The following is a 21,450-nucleotide window of genomic DNA, read 5'->3' as shown; positions in this document are numbered from 1 at the left end:
TTTTTGGCTGTGTAACTTAAATCTGTCCGGCGCAAGGCGTGGCCAATCTAATGGGGCGAGTCCCATTTAAATTAGGCGCGCTCCCGCGCCGGACGTACTGCGCATGCTCCCGATGCGATTTTCCCGACGTGCTTTGCGCAAAGTTACGTTACGCCGAGTTTTGTGAATCGCGCCGGGTAAAAAAAGTTGCGGCGGGAAAAAAAAGAGATGCGGCGGGAAAAAAATAAATTTAAAAAAAAATTTGACAGCGTAGCGGGAAAGAAGGGACTACTTTTACATGGTGTACTAACTTTACACTTTGTAAAAGTAGCCCAAATTTTGCGTTTGCAAACTAACAACTTACGGAGACTTCACGAAGGGAAACCGCTTTGTGGATCTCCGTAAGTGCTAATTTGCATACCCGACGCGGAATTTCGACGAGAAATGCCCCCAGCGGCGGCCGAGGTACTGCATCCTAAGATCCGACAGTGTAAAACTATTACACCTGCCGGATCTTAGGAATATCTATGCGTAACTGATTCTGTGAATCAGTCGCATAGATAGAAACAGGGATACGACGGCGTATCAGTAGATACACCGGCGTATCCCTTTTGTGGATCTGGCCCATAGTTCTCTAGCGATCCCTGGTGAAAGTGAAGTGCATTTTTACACAGAGCTTCACAGCTGCCATCTAGGGATCGCTAGAGTACTGTGACATGAGAAAGGAAGCAATGAAGAGCTCATGACACTCTTTATGCATATGTACTGTTTAATGACATAGCAAGGGAAATGACATAATATACGAGGTAGACTTCTGTATGATAAGTCAACATGGAATAGTAGTATTTAGCCTCGTTTTGGAAAAAATGGTCTGCTTGTACAGTCCTCGGAGTTCAGATATTCACTGAGGTTGCTTCGTGATGCAATGCGGTCTTTGTATGCAGTTAGGAGGGGGAATGAAGACAGACAGTCTGGGAAGATATTGAGGTGACAATGAAGGATGTCCAGGAGGTTGTAATCTGCATAGGAAATCTGTAGAAAGAAACATTGGTGATCATCCCATCTTTCCTTTTTACATTGATAATAATATTCTGTCAACCATATATGGCTGCACCAAATTTAAAAAATAATGACCTATTTACTCAAACATGGCATACCTGTCTCTGTACACAGTGTATCAGAGCGGCATTTACTCCTCCCCTTCCCACCTATTACTAGTTGTCAAGGATGATGTTGGCTTCATAGACAGGCTCCTAGCAAGCAGTGACAGTAGGTGGAGATGAAGGGCTAATTTCCCACTCTTCTGGGAAGGCTGTCCACAAGATTTAGGAGTGTGTCTATGGGAATGTTTGACCATTCTTCCAGCAGCACATTTGAGAGGTCAGGCACTGATGTTGGACGAGAAGGTCTGCCTCACAGTCTCCGCCTTATTTTATCCCAAGGGTGTTCTATTGGGTTGAGGTCAGGACTCTGTGCTGGCCAGTCAAGTTCCTACAACCCAAACTTGCTAATCCATGTCTTTATGGGCCTTGCTTTGTGAACTGGTGCACAGTCATGTTGGAACAGGAAAGGGCCATCCCCAAACTGTTCCCCTAAAAAGCAATCCCACACCATAACCCCCCCCCCCCCCCACCAAATGATTTGGACCAGTGCACAAAACGAGGTCTATAAACACATGGAAGAGCGAGTTTGGGGAGTGAGGAACTTGACTGGCCTGCACAGAGTCCTGACCTCAACCCCATAGAACACCTTTGGGATGAATTAGAGTGGAGTCTGCTAGCCAGGCCTTCTCATCCAACATCAATGCCTGACCTCACAAATGCGCGTCTAGAAGAATGGTCAACCATTCACATAGACACACTCCTAAACCTTGTGGACAGCCTCCCCAGAAGAGTTGAAGCTGTTATAGCTGCAAAGGGTGGGCAAACTAAATTATGAACCCTACGGACTAAGACTGGGATTCCATTAAATTTCATGGGCTAGATTCACATAGATCAGCGGATCTTTAGATCCGCGTGATCTATGTGATTTAAGATCTGCTGCCGCAAGTTTAAGAGGCAAGTGGGTAATTCACAAACCACTTACCTCCAAACTTGCGGCGGCGGATCGTAAAACCCCCGGCGGAATTCAAATTCCGCGGCTAGGGGGAGTGTACTATTTAAATCAGGCGCGTCCCTGCGCCGATTTAAATGAGCATGCGCCGTCCGCGAAATTTCACGGCGTGCATTGCTCCCACTGACGTCGCTAGGACGTCAGTGGTTTCGGCGTGAGCGTAACTTGCGGCGCGCGGGTTTCTGAATCGGCGTACGCAAACAACGTAACAAAATTCAAAATCGATGCGTGAACGACGGCTATACTTAACATTGGCTGCGCCTCATAGAAGCAGGGGTAAGTATACGCCGGGAAAACCGCTACGGAAATGTCGTAACAACACTGCGTCGGGTCCACGTACGTTCGTGAATTTGCGTATCTCGCTGATTTACATATTTCTCAGCGTAAATCAGTGAGAACGCCCCCCGCGCCATTTTTAAATTGCAGGTAAGATCCGACGGTGTAACACAGTTACACCTGTCGGATCTTAGGCATATCTATGCGTAACTGATTCTGTGAATCAGTCGCATAGATACGACCGGCCTAAGTCAGAGATACGACGGCGTATCAGGAGATACACCGTCGTATCTCTCTGTGAATCTAGCCCCATGTGTGTGTAAAGGCAGGTGTCCCAATATGTTTGACAATATAGGCCCAGATTCACAGAGAGCAAGGCGCACATTACGCCGCCGAAGAGCACACACGCCAACGTAGCCCGGAGAGGTAAGCATTGCATTCAGCAAGCCAGTGCTCCCAACGCTGCGCCAGTGTGGCGTAGGTTTCGAAGGCGCACGCCGGCGTAGGTGGAAGTGGGCGTGACCCCCCTGCACCTGCTCACAACCACGCCAGCACAACTGCCTAAGCTATGTCAGATCACCGCGTACGCAGTGAACATAACGTACGCCCAGCCAGACACACGTCCAACGCACAATACGCCGTCTTGTGTTCCCTGGTGCAGACCTGTGCATGTCTGTTGCCGGGTTGCACCTCATTTATGGGGAATAACTTTACGCCGGACGTACAACTTACGCATATCTCGCGTAGCATGCGCCGGGCGCACGCACGTTCGTGAATTGCCGTATTTTCCTCATTTGCATGTTGAATGGCTAATCAATGGGAGCAGCCCCATGCGTCCAGCCCATATGTGCGCCTACCCTACGCTACCTCGGCGGGGTGTAGCCTGTTTTTAGGCGCATGTTGGTTCGTGGGTCTGCAGCACACATACACCGGCACACATTTGCACTTATGTTGGCGTAACGTGCTATACATCGGCGTAAGTGCTTTGTGAATCTGGGCCATAGTGTATGTATAAAGGTGCCTAATCTGGCCAGATCAAGCAGTTATCTCATCTCTATGGAGCAGCTACTGACAGGCGAATGCTCAGTGGACACAGGTTAGACAGATCATTAAATATCCAGTCACATTGCACTTGATTTACTAAAACTGAAGAGTGCAACATTTGGCACAGCTCTGCATAGAAACCAATTAGCTTCCAGGTTTTTTGTCAAAAGCTTAATTGAACGAGCTGAAGTTAGAAGCTGATTGGCTATCATGCGGAGCTGCACCTGATTTTACATGTTCCAGTTTTAGTAAATCAACACTATTGCTTCCTCTACAGCAGGGATCCTCGAACTACGGCCCTTCAGCTGTTGCGGAACTTCACATCCCATGAGGCATTGTAAAACTCTGAAATTCACAGACATGACTAGGCATGATGGGAATTGATGGGAATTGTAGTTCCTGAACAACTGGAGGGCCATAGTTGAAGACCCATGCTCTAGTCTACAGCATGCTTAGTACCATCTCATTCTCCATTCTTCAAACTCCAAACAAGAATGTTTGGCTAATTACTAATTTTGATCACACTCTTGGAAGTTTTTAGCAATGATTCAGGCAATACATAACCAGTGCAATGGGTGATTTTTGGTTACACTGCTGAAAATCATCTATGTGGTTTGGGTCTGGTGTTCTTGTGCTTATCAGGTTTTCTGACATACAGTATGTGGACTTAACATCAGCAATACCAATTAAATCCATATACCGTATTTATCGGCGTATACCGCGCACTATTTTGCCCTGAAAATCAGGGCAAAATCGTGGGTGCGCAATATACGCCGATACCCGCTTTCCCGCGCCGAGTTTGAATACTGCGCCGACATATACCGAGCGCAGTACACTTGTGTATAGTCAGGCAGTCTCGGCTACACTCGCGCTCACGTCCTGTACGTCCAGGACGTCAGCGCGAGCATTGCCGACTATACGCGAGTGTACTGCGCTCGGTATATGCCGGCGCAGTATTCAAACTCGGCGCGGGAAACGAGTGAGGAGGATGCCGCTGAAGGACGCCGGACCCGACGAAGAGGACACCCGAAGCCGCAGACGGACGCCGGACCCGGCGAGGCCGCCGATGGACGCCGTGCAAGACACCAAACTGTAAGTACAAAAATCTTTTTTTCACAGGAATTTCTGGGCAAATTTAGGGGTGCGTGCTATATGCGGGAACGCGCTATACCCCAATAAATACGGTAGTTACTCTCCTCAGATCTTTTACTCAGTTTACTTTACTGATGTTAGCTGCTGATTTACCTTGTCTCCCACCAGAAACTTGGTTCCATTGGAATTTTTAGAAAGGATCCTTTCAAATGCTGATAGCTGATTTGGTAGATCCTTTTCATACTTCTCCTTCCCAGTTTCCTGTTAAACAAAAATGACTTTAATAAGAACATCAGAGTAATTGTAATAACTTACATTCAGTCTATTTATATTGAAGACCATTTCCTATCCCATTTTTGTGTTTAACTCTATTTTAGGCGGCGGCCTTGTTCAGTGATTCATTTCTGCGGTGCTTTTTTTGATGCGTTTTGCATTTTTATGCTTTTTTTCATTTGGCCAAACTTGTTGTTGTGCAGATTAAAAAATGCAAAACGTGGCATAAATGCGACAAAAACACACTACATGCTTTTTTACAGCTTCTCCATTGAAGTCTATTGAACCAAAACCATACCGTTTTTTCTTTTCAAAAAGTCCCTAACCCTTTCCAAAACTAGCGGCAGATGTGAAGGTGTCCCATAGGAAACCATGTTGAATGGACTGTAGTGCATTTCTGCAAAATGCACTAAAAAATGCATAGGTGTGAACCGGCCCTATGAAATGCCCATGATTGCCTACGCACATCAAACCAGGCAGATAGAGGAAGCACTGAAAGGAGATAAAAAATAAATTATACCAGGAGTGTATGCAATAGGGATGCCCTCAAGGTTCATTCTGAACTTTGATTGGTGCGGTCTGAACATTACACTCTTTGCCATTTCAGTGGAAGCATCATATATAGTAGTGGTATTTTCATTTGGTCAATTATTCTTGGGGTGACCCATGACATTTTTTTTTTTTGCATAGACTCCCCTTTGACATCCATGTCAGACTTGTATTTTGTTTATTGTGTGCGGTGTTCCCTATTAACATCTATACCAAACCATAATTCTGGATATACAGTATCTGGTATAGATGAAGAGAAATCCCCAGCCATTTTGTTACAAAAGGAAGTGGGTAGCCAAATCTGTCATTTGAACTGCATTTTTTTTTTCCTTTTAGGTTGTACGTGGCATCCACAGGCATGTTATTTAACCACTTCCCGCCCGGTCAATAGTAAATTGACATCCGGGAAGTGGTTGTGTAATCCTGACTGGACGTTTATATTGACGTTCAGCAGGATAACATGCCGGCACGCACCCATGGGGGCGCGCAGCGCGGCGATCGGTGATGCGGGGTGTCAGTCCAATCACGGCTGATCACGGCTAATCACGATGTAAACAAGAAGAGTCGTTGATCGTCTCTTTCTCACTCGCGTCTGACAGACGCGAGTAGAGGAGAGACGATCGGCAGCTCTCCTGACAGGGGGGATTGCGCTGATTGTTTATCAGTGCAGCCCCCCCTTGGATGCCCACACTGGGCCACCAGGGAAGCCGCCAAGACCACCAGGGAAGGGGGCAACATGTGGATGGCCAGGTTCATCCCCCATGGCCATCCACATATAAAAAAAAGCACAATAGATGCCAATCAGTGCCCACAAATGGGCACTGACTGGCAACATGGGCACTGTCAAAAATGTGTAAATAAATAAGTGATGCCCAGCAATGCCATCAGTGCCACCCCTACTGAGGGGTGGCACTGATGGCATTGCTGGGCATCACTTATTTTACACATTTTTGACAGTGCCCATGTTGCCAGTCAGTGCCCATTTGTGGGCACTGATCGGCATCTATTGTGTCAATACATCTATTGGTCCATCAGTGCCACCCCTCTATGTCCATCAGTGCCACCTCTAAGTGCCCATCTATGCCCAGTGCCCACCTATCAGTGCCCATCTGTGCCACCCATAAGTACCCATGAGTGCCACCCATCAGTGCCGCCTATGAGTGCCCATCAGTGCCGCATACCAGTGCCGCCTATCAGTGCCAATCAGTGCCACCTCATTGGTGCCAATCAGTGCCACCTCATCGGTGCCCATCAGTGCCGCCATATCAGTGCCCGTAATTGAAGAAGAAAACTTACTTATTTACAAAATAAATTAACATAAAAAAATACATTTCCACATTTTTGGTCTTTTTTTAGTTGCGCAAAAAATAAAAACTGCAGAGGTGATCAAATACCACCAAAAGAAAGCTCTATTTGTGGGAACAAAGTTATAAAAAAATTGTTTAGGTACAGTGTAGCATGACCGCACAATTGTCATTCAAAGTGTGACAGCGCTGAAAGCTGAAAATTGGCTTGGGCAGGAAGGTGCGTAAGTGCCTGGTATGAAAGTGGTTAAAGGAATTTAGATTTTTTACAGTTTGAACTTTAAAAAAAAATTGATTTGGTACATGTTTCCCAGGGCAGTGCCCAGCCCCTCATGCAATTTGTTGACTATTAGCCTAGAAAATAACTAGGTGAATAGCACTCCACTGTCAGAACCTGTGTGGGGGCAGCCAGGCGAGAAACTAGCTTCCTCCTAGAACACTCCTGTTGCAGTGGGGTGGCCCTTTGTCCTCATTCCTCAGGCATCAGATGCCTCCAGCTGATCACCAGTAAGTAGTACCAGAGCTACTCTGGACTTCACTAAGGCCCCTTTCAGACTGGGGCGGGAGTCGCGGTGGCGGTATAACGCCGCTAAAAATAGCGGCTCCATACCGCCGGGATTGCCGCGGGAATCAACCGCTAGCGGTGCGGTATTAACCCCCGCGAGCGGCCGATAAAGGGTTAATACCACCCGCAATGCGCCTCTATAGAGGCGCATTGCGGGCGGTATTGCCGCGGTTTCCCATTGTTTTCAATGGGAAGGAGCGGTGAAGGAGCGGTATACATGCCGCTCCTCTCATCGCTCCAAAGATGCTGCTGACAGGAGATTTTTTTGTCTCCCGCCAGCGCATCGCCTCAGTGTGAAAACCCTCGGGTTTTCACATTGAGTCTGCAGTGAAGGAGTTTTTCAGGCGGGATAGCAGCGCTATTTTCAGAGCTGTATCGCCTGAAAAACTCCTCAATGTGAAAGGGGCCTAAGAGGGATGCTTTTTCTAAGGGTAGCAAGTAGTTGTTTGTGTTCTGAACTATTTTACCATAGCTCCCAACTGTCCCTCATTTCAAAGGGACTGTTCCTGATTTGGAGCAATGTCCCTCTGTCCCTCATTCCTCTTAATTTTTTTCCATTATTTTGGTCTGATCTATATAGATGTATATAAAATGCACTTTTAATCTATCAGAAAGTGTTTTCCAGCTCTAAACCTTTCATCTGATTTATAAATTGCTGCATTTGTACATTCTAAAAGCTAATATAAAGGAATAGTACTGGTAAAAAAAAAAACACTTGTGGGTTGAACCAATCTTTTATTTTTGTGTACAATTCTCCTTTAAGGGGGTGTGACAAGGGGTGTGTCCTATGCCTGCATACTTTTGCTGATAGGTGTCCCTCATTCCCATCTCAAAAGGTTGGGAGGTATGTTTTACTGATGCAGTTAATCTGAGCTGTTGTAGTTTCTCTCATAGACACTATGCTATGTAGCCACCCGGTACCATGACCGCAGAGACATTGCTGTGAAGAGTCCATGTTTGTGCAGCTTCCATAATCTGTTTTGTAATATTCTGCAGGGTATGCATGCTCATCTCAAATTTGCTTTGCATTGTTGCTTCTAATTTTGCACTTATTTATTAGACTGCAACTTACAGTTACACCCTGCCCTATCATTCAGACAACTACCTATTCTGTTACACAGGTAAAAAAAAATCTACATTTTGGTCTTTGGCCCATACGTACAAATTCAAAGAACATGAAGCGGCTGTACTTCAGTCTCAGGTCTTCCACCCCATCGTTTATCATGTCAATGACAGCGATCTCATGATCTTTGCTTCCAGCAACACCTGAATGACAAGAAGAAAATAAAGCCCCATAAAATCATTATTAAGAAGCTCTTGTTATATACAGATAATCAGCCTAATTTGCAAGATTTTCTCAAACAGTATTAAATTAAGCTTATTGGTGTATCTCTATTTCTTGTGATATATACCTGAGGTGCAGTGGCGGCTGGTGCTCAAAATTTTTGGGGGGCGCAAATGAAATAAAACAATTGCAGCCACTGTGCCCATCAAGTGCAGCCACTGTGTCATCAATTGTCACCACTGTGCCATGCCATCAAACACAGCCACTGTGCCATGCCATCAAACGCAGCCACTGTGCCATCAATTGTCACCACTGTGCCATGCCATCAAATGCAGTCACTGTGCCATGCCATCAAACGCAGCCACTGTCCCATCAATTGTCACCACTGTGCCATGCCATCAAACGCAGCGACTGTGCCATCAATTGTCACCACTGTGCCATGCCATCAAACGCAGCCACTGTGCCATGCCATCAAACGCAGCCACTGTGCCATCAATTGTCACCACTGTGCCATGCCATCAAACGCAGCCACTGTGCCATCAATTGTCACCACTGTGCCATGCCATCAAACGCAGCCACTGTGCCATCAATTGTCACCACTTTGCCATGCCATCAAACGCAGCCACTGTGCCATGCCATCAAATGCAGCCACTGTGCCAATTGTCGCCACTGTGCCCATTGATGTCACTGTGCCCATTGTCGCCACTGTGCCCTGTATGATGCCCCTCCCCCCGGCACTTACCTTTCTGGGGGTCAGCCATCCTCCTTCCACGTCCCTCGATGTCTTCTTCTGCCCTCGATGATGCTTCAGCCAATCAGGTTACCAGTAACCAGAACTGGTGAACCCGATTGGCTGTGACGCCTGTCAGTCTTATCTAAGGAACGCACCACCAGTACGTCCCTTAGATAAGTTTACTCGGAAAGCCTATCAGAGCCGCTGGCTCTGATAGGCACTTCCACACAGCCAACCAGCCGACCTTTTTTCTTTTCTTTTCACAACACACAGTATATGATGTGTTTTGCAGTGCAGATCTATCGGCACTTACTGTACTGTGTTTGGAAAGAGTAAGCAAGGGTTATAGCAACTCTAATGTATCTTTGGATAGAGTAAGCAAGACTTAGAACCTTTGTCCTGTTTTTATTACTGTACTGTGTATTCTGGTGACCATTGTCAACAGGACTGGAAAAAAAAACTTGAATTGTTGCCAGAAGGGTAATATAGGGGAAATCTTCCAATAGGGACAAATTTTCTTAGTGGTAGCGTTTTAGTTTAGAGAACATTTTCAATACTTACTGTAGTGACTTCCTCTTACTTCCTGTTGTGCCTCGACACGGGAATTTTACCCATTCAAAAAAGTTTTGGCTTTACTTTAATTCCTTACTTTTCATGCCATGGGGGATAGTGTGGAAGGGTTGAAGGTTGAAGGTGAAAGGATTAGGCAGAAACTGCCGTGTTCTACCTAACATAAGGACAGGATCTAGTAAATTGTGTTCTTTAAAGAGGGTTTTAAAAGTGTAAAATGTAAATGTAAAAAAGTATATAACAGTGGTATGCAATAAATAGACTCACCAAATTTGCGTCCTAGGTATCTCAGGATGGCGTTGCTCTGATACAGAACAAAGTCTCCATCACTAAACTGAGGCAACTGACCAAACACCTGTAAAAAATCATATCAGATTTAGGGGAAAAATTCTCTCATGGCTCAACAGTCCCATAAACAAAAGAAAATCAGTAATTTCCAACACTGCATTTATGTTGGTGAAACCTTGGTGGAAAAACTTCTACCCATACCAATACTCCCACCACCATTTCTTAGCTTTGCCAGAGGTACCTTCTAAGATATCTGATACTTCACAGACATCAGTCATCTTACACTTATGCTGGAATAGTAGGTAGGGGATCATCTAATGTCTCTAAATGCCTTTAAAGGAGTTGTAAAGGAAAACATTTTTTTGCCTAAAATTAATGTCTGCAAGGTAGACAGACAGAAAAGTGTAATGATTCTGTTAAAAAACGAGTAAATACCTATTAAATTCCTTCATCTATATTACCTCCGGCGTTCTAGTTTCTGTTCTCTCATTCACTTCCTGGTTTGCGGTGCTCGTTAATATAGAACTACATTTCCCAGTATGCATTGCGGCACGTCCCAGTAATTCACACCTCCTTGAAGTCTCTAACACGTAGAGAGCGTCCTGCCGCACAGATGAAGTTCCCAGGAGGGGGTGAGCACGTCACTGACCACCGCAGTAAAGCCTCCCTTCACGGTGGTTGTAACGGAACTAGGAACCATTCTGCCTACAGAGGACTGCATGACTTGTATTCTGAGCTCAAAGGGTTAATTATACAAGGGACCTTTTCACTGCTGAATGCTAATATTTCCATTGCATAGCTAATGGACTCTCCTTTGTGTAGTTAATCCCCTCAACATACAGAGGCTGTTATGTGGGAGTGTATAATTGTTTTAAAGGTTAATTGAATTCTATTGTCTGATCAAGTCATGTTAAATATAAGGTTGGAGCCGAACGTCTAGAGACTGATTGATTCAAGGGAATGTCATTATTTCAAAGTATGTGTGTGAAGGGGGGGGCGGAGAGTGTCATTGTTCATGTAAGTTTGTAACCATATAAAAAGTGAGGTGAAATGTGCAATAAAGGACAGTCTTGTTTGATCCTTCAACGTAGCCTTGTCTCGTTCGGGAAGGGGAATTCTCTATCTCTCTCTGGATCTATTGGACGGGGATACCGGCGGTACTTGCATATCGTAGCTTGCCAGGGAAAAGGACTTCTCCAACGGCTGAGACCCTCTCCCTAGCTGGGTAGCCGTTACATTGGTTGGCAGCACTGGGATGGTCCTTTTATCCAAAGAGCAAGTGCTGAATGGAGTCGCAGTACGCCAGGCTGAAAAGATCCACACTAAAAGATTTATTAGAGAGTCGTGGTAGGAGCGCCAGCAACAGACCACAGAGGGAGCTGATAGCTGACCTGCTGGAGCTGGACGAAATGGATGGATCCATGGAAGGAACGGAGCCCCTTGCACCTGTCAAGGAAGGAAGATGTAATTACTGGGATTGTACAGCGGAGATTATCCTTGTATCCAGAAACGTCCGTGGAACTAATCAACCAGCTGTTCCGGGAAGCAAGGGAGGAGATACAAACGAAGAGGGGACAAGAACTGGAACTGGTAAGAGCGAGACAGCCCATTACACCTGCAGTTCCTACCCCCCCCCCCCACCTGTGGCTACAGGAAAGAAAATACCGTTCACTGCATTTAAAGCTTTTGTAGAAAGTGAGGAGGAAATCGATGGATATTTGGCGGATTTTGAGAGGCAGTGCTCACTACACCAGGTACCACCAGACCAATGGGTCACTATTTTGACGGGGAAATTGTCGGGCAAAGCCAATAGCCAATGAAGCCTTTTGGGCTCTCTCTCCAGAGGATATTTTACAATACCAGCAAGTTAAAAAGGCGCTGCTAACCCGATACGCCGTAACTCCAGAAGCCTACCGCCGGCGCTTCCGGGAGTCCAAGAAGAAGGCTGTGGACTCCCACATGGAATGGGCCAACCAGTTACAAAGGGTGGCATCCCTTTGGGTCCAAGGGTGCAAGGCCAACACCGGGGAGGAAGTATTGCAGCTGTTCCTAATGGAACATTTCTTCCAAGACCTGGCCGCAGACATACAAGACTGGGTACGAGATCGCCGTCCCGCTAACTTAAACGAGGCGGCTCGGCTAGCAGATGAGTACGCGGAGACAAGGAAAGTAAGCCAGGGTACTATGCGGCTGGCTCAGAAGGTAGAACCGCGTACTCCAACCGTCACCCCACGCCCAGAGTTTCGGGCTCCAGTCCCACCACGTCCTCAGGGGCCTAGCAACTACCCCCGGGATTCGTCTAGGGTGACGTGCCATCACTGCAGCGACACGGGACATATTGCTCGTTATTGCCCTTTGAGAGCTACAGATAACAACTGGAGACGCACAACACCCAACACAGAGGTCACTCCATCACGTCCCTCTGCGGCCCACTGCCTGGAGACCGAGGGGGGCCCTGAGGAATGTCTGGGAATTTGGTATGAGGCAGACCCAATACAAGCTACCTCTCCGGATAACCGTCAGCATCACCGTCAGGAGGTATGGGTGAATGGACAAGTAGCACAAGGCCTAAGAGATTCCGGGACTACTATCACTCTGATTCAAAAACATCTGGTAAAGCCAGAGAACGTGTCCACTCGCACAGTTGCCGTCCGGGTCGCAGGGGGTGCTGTATTTCGCGTACCCACCGCCCGGGTGTACTTAGACTGGGGAGCCGGGTCAGGAAAGACCACAGTTGGTATCATGGACAACCTACCTGCCGAGGTGGTGCTGGGCAACGACATTGGCCCTCTGACTTCGGCTTATTTACCTACACCTGCTGCTGCTTGTCCCATGACCACCCGCGTTGCTGGAATCAACTTGCTTGCTGCTGAGACCCGGGTAAGACTACCTTCCCCGACATGTACTGTAGATCCGGCACAATATCACAGTCTAAAATGGGAATGTGACAAGTTGGCCAGTGAGAAATCAGAGATGCAACGACACTATGTCATGTATTATGAGATGTCCCGTAGCTTGAACATTGAAATGCACAAACAGGCGGAAATTGTCAAAAGATTAAATGGGATTTGCATCCAGGTGGTGCCGTATCTGTCCCAAGAGCATCAGCAACAGGTTTTGGGAGCCATTGAGAGAGCAAAGCAAGTGACTGTTCCAGAATTGAATTCCATTATTCACCTTTACCATCAGCTACCGACCTGGTAAGCCAATGGGACGGCCGACGGACTGTCCAGGCAAACGGAACTTTTACCTTAACAGCAGACCGGACATCCCCAAGTTGACCCGAAAAGGATCAATCCGGGTCTGCCGGAGTGTTCCACAAAAGGGGAGTAGTGTAACGGACCTATGAACCATTCTGCCTACAGAGGACTGCATGACTTGTATTCTGAGCTCAAAGGGTTAATTATACAAGGGACCTTTTCACTGCTGAATGCTAATATTCCCTTTGCATAGCTAATGGACTCTCCTTTGTGTAGTTAATCCCCTCAACATACGGAGGCTGTTATGTGGGAGTGTATAATTGTTTTAAAGGTTAATTGAATTCTATTGTCTGATCAAGTCATGTTAAATATAAGGTTGGAGCCGAACGTCTAGAGACTGATTGATTCAAGGGAATGTCATTATTTCAAAGTATGTGTGTGAAGGGGGGGGGCGGAGAGTGTCATTGTTCATGTAAGTTTGTAACCATATAAAAAGTGAGGTGAAATGTGCAATAAAAGACAGTCTTGTTTGATCCTTCAACGTAGCCTTGTCTCGTTCGGGAAGGGGAATTCTCTCTCTCTCTCTGGATCTATTGGACGGGGATACCGGTGGTAATTGCATATCGCAGCTTGCCAGGGAAAAGGACTTCTCCAACGGCTGAGACCCTCTCCCTAGCTGGGTAGCCGTTACAGTGGTTAGTTACAATCAGACAAGCAGGAAGTGAACAGAACAGAGAAGAAATAAAGCAACTTCTGAGCAAAAACAAACAATGAGGAAGTGAAAAGAGGAATGTCTGCAGGTAAAAGATGCTTATTATGAAAAAAGAAATTTCCTTTACAACCCAAACAAAATAAGTTTTAAAAGGAACTTACTGCTTCTTTCTTCACAGGACTTTTTCCACCAAACCAATCAGGAAGCTGTATCACATCCTCGGTCCACTTAGCTCCATTATCAGCCAAGATCAGACGAATGGGCTCCCCTCTTCCTATTGGTAAACATACAGATTTAATAAATAGGAGCTAGAATAATAACAGTTGGATTTTTTTTAGTTGCCATGGTTAACACATTATTCACATTTAAAAATAAAATAAATCACATTGAAACACAGTAATGAATGAGTTCTGGGAATTAAAACAAACGGCACAACAACAGTATTAGGTGGCCAATCTTAAACTAAAGGTCAAGCAAAACTAAAGGCAAAAGTTATTTTTTTTTCATTTTGTGTATGTATGTATGTATGTATGTATGTATATATATATACCGTATTTATCGCGGTATAACGCACTCCCGCGTATACCGCGCACCCCTAAAGTTGCCCCGAATCCTGTGGAAAAAACGTTTTTTTGTACTTACAGTTTTGGTGTCTTGCGCGGCGTCCATCGGCGGCCTCGTCGGGTCCGGCGTCCTTCTGCGGCTTCGGGTGTCCTCTTCGTCGGGTCCGGCGTCCTTCTGCGGCTTCGGCTGTCCTCTTCGTCAGGTCCGGCGTCCTTCTGCGGCTTCGGGTGTCCTCTTTGTCGGGTCCGGCGTCCTTCTGCGGCGTCCTCGCGTCCTCCCCGCTCGTTTCCCGCGCCGAGTTTGAATACTGCGCCGACATATACAGAGCGCAGTACACTCGTGTATTGTTGGCAATGCTCGGCAACTCACGCGCTGACGTCCTGTACGTCCAGGACGTGAGCGCGGAAGGAGCCGAGACTGCCCGACTATACCCGAGTGTACTGCGCTCGGTATATGTCGGCGCAGTATTCAAAACTCGGCGCGGGAAAGCGGGTATCGGCGTATACCGCGCACCCACGATTTTGCCCTGATTTTCAGGGCAAAAAAGTGCGCGGTATACGCCAATAAATACGATATATATATATATATATATATATATATATATATATATATATATATATATATATATATAGTACCTGTTCATGTGACAACACTGAAGAAATCACACTTTGCTACAATGTCTTGCCTACAGTCAAGCATGGTGGTGGAAGTGTCATGGTCTGGGGCTTCATGAGTGCTGCCGGTGCCGGGGAGCTACAGTTCATTGAGGGAACCATGAATGCCAACATGTACTGTGACATACTGAAGCAGAGCATGATCCCCTCCCTTTGGAGACTGGGCCACAGGGCAGTATAACGACCCCAAACACACCTCAAAGATGACCACTGCCTTGCTAAAGAAGCTGAGGGTAAAGGTGATGGACTGGCCAAGCATGTCTCTAGTCCTAAATCCTATTGAGAATCTAAGGGGCATCCTCAAACAGAAGGTGGAAGAGCGCAAGGTCTCTAATATCCACCATCTTTGTGATGTCGTCATGGAGGAGTGGAAGAGGACTCCAGTGGCAACCTGTGAAGCTCTGGTGAACTCCATGCCCAAGAGGGTTAAGTAAGTGCTGGAAAATAATGGTGGCCACACAAACTATTGACACTTTGGGCCCAATTTGAACATGTTCACTTGTTACCAACGGTTTAGATATTAATGGCTGTGTGTTGAGTTATTTTGAGTGGACAGCAAATTGACACTGTTACACAAGCTGTACACTCACTACTTTACATTGTAGCAAAGTGTAATTTCTTCAGTGTTGTCACATGAAAAGATATAATAAAATATTTACAAAAATGTGAGCGGTTTACTCACTTTTGTAAAATAATGTATATATATATATAGGAAGGGAGATGCTGATGGGTGCTAAGCCCTGCCTACATGTCTACATGCATTGTAGTTTTATTAGATGCTAATGGTTTGGACAGTGGCGGCCGGTGCTCCATTTTTAGGGGGGGGGCAGCAAACAAACTACAGCACACTTAACCCATCCAGGTCGCGGCTTCCCCAGCTTCTCCTCCTGGCGAATCCGGTCTTAAGTCCCATTTCCTGTCCAGATTGTCCGGGAGGAGAAGCCGGAAGACAATAGCGAATGTTGACTCACTAATATCACAAGTGGGTGGGCTCAGGAAGCAGTGCTCTGAGTTCTCAAGCCCAACCTTTTTAAAGTCAATTAGAGCTTCGGGCATGTGCTTAAAAAAAAAACTTGTAGAAATCTATGCATCTGGCCCCCCGCGTCTGTGCCCCTTATGAACAGGCCGCTGCTGGCAATTTGGATATGGTAGCCTGTACAAGGAATATAAAAAATACACTAGTAAGAAATCATTTACTTACCTCTCAGTGGGAAATAAGTTAAAACAAATCCAGACACTGCAAAACAAGAAAAAATAAAGGAACTCAACATAACATAAAAAATTACATGGATATGTAAATTTGGGGACCTTGTTAAATGCAGTGTGTTCAGTACTTGTGATCTGCAGGTTATATTTTGGTGCCCAACAACTACTAGTGACTGCATGTTCTAATAGCATCCTAAAGATTTTTAGATTCCCTTTATGAACTGTAACTTTAATTTGCTGAAGAAACATTTGCAAAGAAAACGAATATATTTTATGAAGGGGTTGTCGGCGTCTTTCACTTTGGCTAGTAGCTGAAAAGATTAAAGTGGAATTGCAGGCAAAACCTAACTATCCCTAAACTGTCCCCTTCCCGCTCCTAACACATATGCTACCTAACCTGTGTAAGATAGAGGTTTATACTGACCTATCAAGTCTGGTCTTGTGATCTGACTCCCCTGTGTCAGCCAGCACAGCTGCTGAGGACAGAAGGTAGTGCAGGCTACATATGGGCCATTAAAGTCTATGGGTGACCTCATATTCCCAGACATTACCATCTATTGTCAGAGCTCACCTCCTTTGCCCTGCAGCTGGCATTGGCTGCCACAGAGGGGATCACATAACCAGAGCAGCCTGCGAATAGCTATGTCTACAATTTTTTCTTAAGTTCACAGTAGTGCAGAGAGCTGCATTTTTCTGTAGAAGAAACTTGCAGATCTCTGCAAGGGCACACAGAAAACAATGTGCCATGTTCACATTTCTACATTAATTGGCAGAGCAGTGTGGAAAAATGCAACCTGTCTGCATTTATACGCAGCCATCTGTGTGACCCTGTGTTTCTATGCATGGCTGATGAGCAGCCTTGCATAGAAATAGAATGTCACTATGTGGCATTTTTTCATTGATAAGATAGCAAGTGAATAGGCTACCAGTCCAGGAGAGTCACTAGCAATAGACATATGTCAAAGGTTGTGAAGATCTATTTTTGCTGTTTTTTTCCCCCCATTTTCATTTTTTAGTAATTCTCAAAATTACAAAAAACTCTTATTTAAGGTACCCTATTTCTGAATGCTCCAGCAGTGATTACTTTTAAAATTAAAGTGTTAAGCCTCGTACACACAGTACGATTGTTGGCCAAACAAGCCTCTGATTTTTGTAAAAAGGGCGTGTGCCAGGATCTTGTCTTGCATACTAAAGGTACACAATTGTCGTGCCACAAACCCAAATGTAGTGACATACTACAAGGAATTTCAGCTCTTGAGCTCCACCCTTTGGGCCCCTTCTGCTAGTTTCGTGTTTGGTGAGCATTGACTCCAAGCATGCGTGTTTGTACTTTCGATTTTTGTGTGATGGATTTGTGTAATGACCATACGAAAATCAGACGTCAAACCGCTGTTCGTCAACAATTTACTAGCCAGTCATCCAACATTTATTGGCCGAAACTTGGACAACAATTGTCAAAAGGAGCGTACTTTTAGGACAACATTCTGTCGACAGACAATCCCCTGCCAACAATTTTATCATGTGTAAGAGGCATAACATTTCTAAAATCATAGGGGTTGATTTACTGATGGAAAATAGACTGGGCCAGATTCACGTACCGCGGCGTATCTATAGTCGGGCGTAGCGCATCTCATATGCGCTACGCCGATGTAACTTAGTGAGGCAAGTACTGTATTCACAAAGCACTTGCTCCCTAAGTCACGGCGGCGTAGGGTATATGGGCCGGCATAAGCCCACTTAATTCAAAGTAGGCTGGTAGGGGGCGTGTTGTATGGAAATGAATCGTGAACCCATGTAAATGAAGCGCCTAACGAACAAAATTTTCTCCCTAAGTTACGCAGGCTCAATGCCTGTGACGTGAACGTAACCTACGCACAGCCCCATTCACGTACGACTTACATAAAAGGCGTAAAAAGATACGCTTGTGCCGACGTCCATACTTTGCATTACCTGCACCTCATATAGCAGGGGTAACGTTACGCCGGACGTGAGCCTTACGTAAACGGCGTAGCGGGCGCAAGTACGTTCGTGAATCGGCGTATCTAGCTCATTTACATATTCGATGCGTAAATCTACGGAAACGCCCCTTGCGGCCAGCGTAAATATGCACCCAAGATACAACGGCGTACGGCAACTTACGTCGGTCGACTGAAGCCAGATTTCAGGCATATCTAGGTTCCAGAATACCGCGCATAGATACGATGGCGCATCTTTTAACTTACGCAGCGTATAAATAGATACACCAGCGTAAAAGCTTTCTGAATCTGGCCTACTGTGTACTTTGCAAGTACAGTTGCAGTAATTTTACCCAGAGCTTAGGGAATATGGTGAAGCTCTGTTGATTTCCATCATCCAATCATATGCAAGCAAAAGTGATTTTTTTTTATATATATATATATTTTGCACAGATTGAGTATTCTTTACAAAGTGAAGCTTCACCACATTCACTAAACACTGGGGTAAATGAGCGCAACTGCACCTGCAAAATGCACAGTATTTTTGCCTTTAGTAAATCAACCCCCATATTCTTTCTGACAGGTTATTTTGTGCAAAGCTCGCTCTCAGATCTTGCATTAATTTTCTGTATTGATTTGTATTGAAATTCTTTTACTGATAAGATTGCAAGTTTAAATGCTACCTGACCTTGGTCAAACAAGGAAAGCTATCATCCATGACAAATGTCAAAGGAGATATAGATCTATATTTTTAATATTGGTGTTTTTTTTTCCCCCATTAATTTTTTTATTTTTTATTGCAGCTTGCACGAACAAGCCCTGCAATGTTAAATGTTTCACAAATGATTAGATTAAAACTAAAAATATTTTTAAATAGTGTTTACATTTCAAAAATCATAGTCTTTCTCGAGGATTATTCTGTATAAGACTCAGAGTTCATATCAATTCCTTGTATATTCTGCATTCAGTTGTACTGGCATTCCTTGATAAGATAGCAAGTTAAATTTTACCTGACTGTAATAAAGCAAAGAGGGCTAACAGCCATAGACAGTTTGGCAAAAGAAGTGAAGATCTACTTACTATTGCTTGTTCAGCCGGTGTGCTGTCGTCAGAAATGACTAGCGTAGTATCTCTCCCTGCTGATTGCTCTAGTCTTCAGTGCCAAAGGTTTTTATAGAAAGCAACTACTGCTGAGTCATAGTGATTTTTACTAACTAAAAGGTATGAGGGGAGGAACAGAAACAATTATCATGGGAAGCAGGCAACGTGATGTTTTTTCCTGTATTATAGTAGAAATAAAATGTTGAGAAAGGAATAGTTAAATGTTCATTTGTAAGTTTTCTACATTGAGTGTAGAACCCCCAGGCAAATTGTGTTGGTGATTAAGTTATTAAGGAATTAATTACAATTTAATAAAGCTAAAATGTTTTCCGAATTTACTTTTAATTTGAGTTGTGTAAAATTCATTGCAGCCAAATGCAAAGGGCTTCCGTTATATGGCTAAGGCCTCATGCACATGACCATTAAAGCGGAGGTCCACCCTAAAAAAAAAATTACATAAAAAGGCTCCTAAACAATTTTTTTTAATCTGCCACTTCCTATACCTAGACTAGATTCTTACTCATTCTCCTCGCTTTGTCTTCTGGGGAATGGGGCTCACTGTCTTCTGGGACCTGTGTGTCCCAGAAGACAGCCAGCCATTCACAAATCGCCGGGCGCCTTGCAAATGCGCAGTAGGAAACGGGCAATGAAGCTCCACTGCCTGTTTCCCTTAGTTCGAATGGCGGCGCCGGGACCCGATCCAATGGACGGATCGGTCTCGGGGGGACAACATCGCAGGCACCCTGGACAGGTAAGTGTGCTTATTAAAAGTCAGCAGCTGGGGGCGCATGTGCGAGGCTCGAGATGGAAGACGTGTTCCTTTAGAGCTCCGCACTCCCCGCCACTACATCGGGATCTAATTATCTTTCTGAGCCACCCAGCAACCCCGTTCTTTCTGGCAATCGCCTCCGGAACGAGCACCGTATCTCCCAGGATGGTTCTGACCAGTCACTGCGGTAAAACTAAGCCTAAACCCATCAAAGAAGCCTTGGCCCGCGCCTCTTCCAAGATGGCAGCGAAGGCCTTGGCTAAACAGCTTGCCGCCTCCCAGGACAGATCTATTCACGCTGATAGCGATGAAGAGGACGGAGCTGACTCCCATACCAGCGGTTCCCCTACCCTGCCGCCCTCAGGTATGTCCCTGAGTGACTTTTTTAAGTACATGGAATCCATGCTGCACAAGGCACTTAAAACAACCTCTGATCAGATAACTAACAGGCTATCACGTGAGATCAGAGAGCTAGGCCAGCGCACAGCAGACCTGGAGACTTGAGTAGACGATATAGAGCTTACCCTCCAAGAACAGGCCCAGGAGCAGGCAGCTCTCCGTGATGAGAACGCTGCACTCCTCTCACGCCTGGAAGATGCAGAGAATCACTCTCGCAGGTCCAATCTGCACATTCCCGGTATATTAGAGACCGTTGATGACCTGCAATCTTTCTCCACAGCCCTGTTCCAAGAACTTTCACCCTCCATTCCGATCGAACGATTGGATTTTGACAGGATTCAGAGGGGTCTCACCCGTCGTCAACAAGACGGTCCCCCACAGGACAACATCGTTAAACTGCACTTCTTTTGTACAAAAGAACAACTGCTCGTTGCTGCTCGCTTCTGCTCGTAACAAGGATGCTCTCCTGTTCCAGGGTCATACCTATCAGCTTTTTTCTGACCTGGCCCCCCTTACAATCGCAAAGAGGTGAGTGATGAAGCCTCAACTGCAAATCCTTATTCAACATCAGCTGAAATACGTGGCGATTCCCTTTTGCCTTGCAGTTTTCTTATCAGGGGCAGCAACACTCCTGTACTTCACCTGAATCTCTTCAACGCCTCTTGGAATCTCTCCACCTAGCTGTCCCGGCGCAACTGTCAGAGACTACTCTGCCTCGCACCCCAGCTCGCAACGCTGCTCATCCGTATACTATCACCCCAAAGAGGTCTCAACCAGGACTGTCCTCTATTCGCAAGGGG

At 45.6% G+C, this 21,450-nt stretch overlaps 1 protein-coding gene across 1 annotated transcript; it reads right to left on the bottom strand.

Moving 5' to 3' along the window:
- Window positions 1–730: 730 nt before the first annotated feature.
- Window positions 731–19,539, bottom strand: LOC120909162 (glutathione S-transferase P 1-like). The gene is made up of 7 exons (XM_040320871.1): window positions 19,462–19,539; window positions 16,422–16,457; window positions 14,144–14,256; window positions 10,050–10,137; window positions 8,357–8,460; window positions 4,657–4,764; window positions 731–1,011 (listed from the first exon to the last, which is right to left on the bottom strand). Coding segments are annotated over exons 1-7 (636 nt in total). The 5' UTR covers window positions 19,463–19,539; the 3' UTR covers window positions 731–825.
- Window positions 19,540–21,450: the final 1,911 nt, after the last annotated feature.

The sequence above is a fragment of the Rana temporaria genome, chromosome 8 (genome assembly GCF_905171775.1).
Source record: "Rana temporaria chromosome 8, aRanTem1.1, whole genome shotgun sequence".
Lineage (NCBI taxonomy): Eukaryota > Metazoa > Chordata > Amphibia > Anura > Ranidae > Rana > Rana temporaria.
This window is presented reverse-complemented; position numbering and strand designations above follow the sequence as displayed.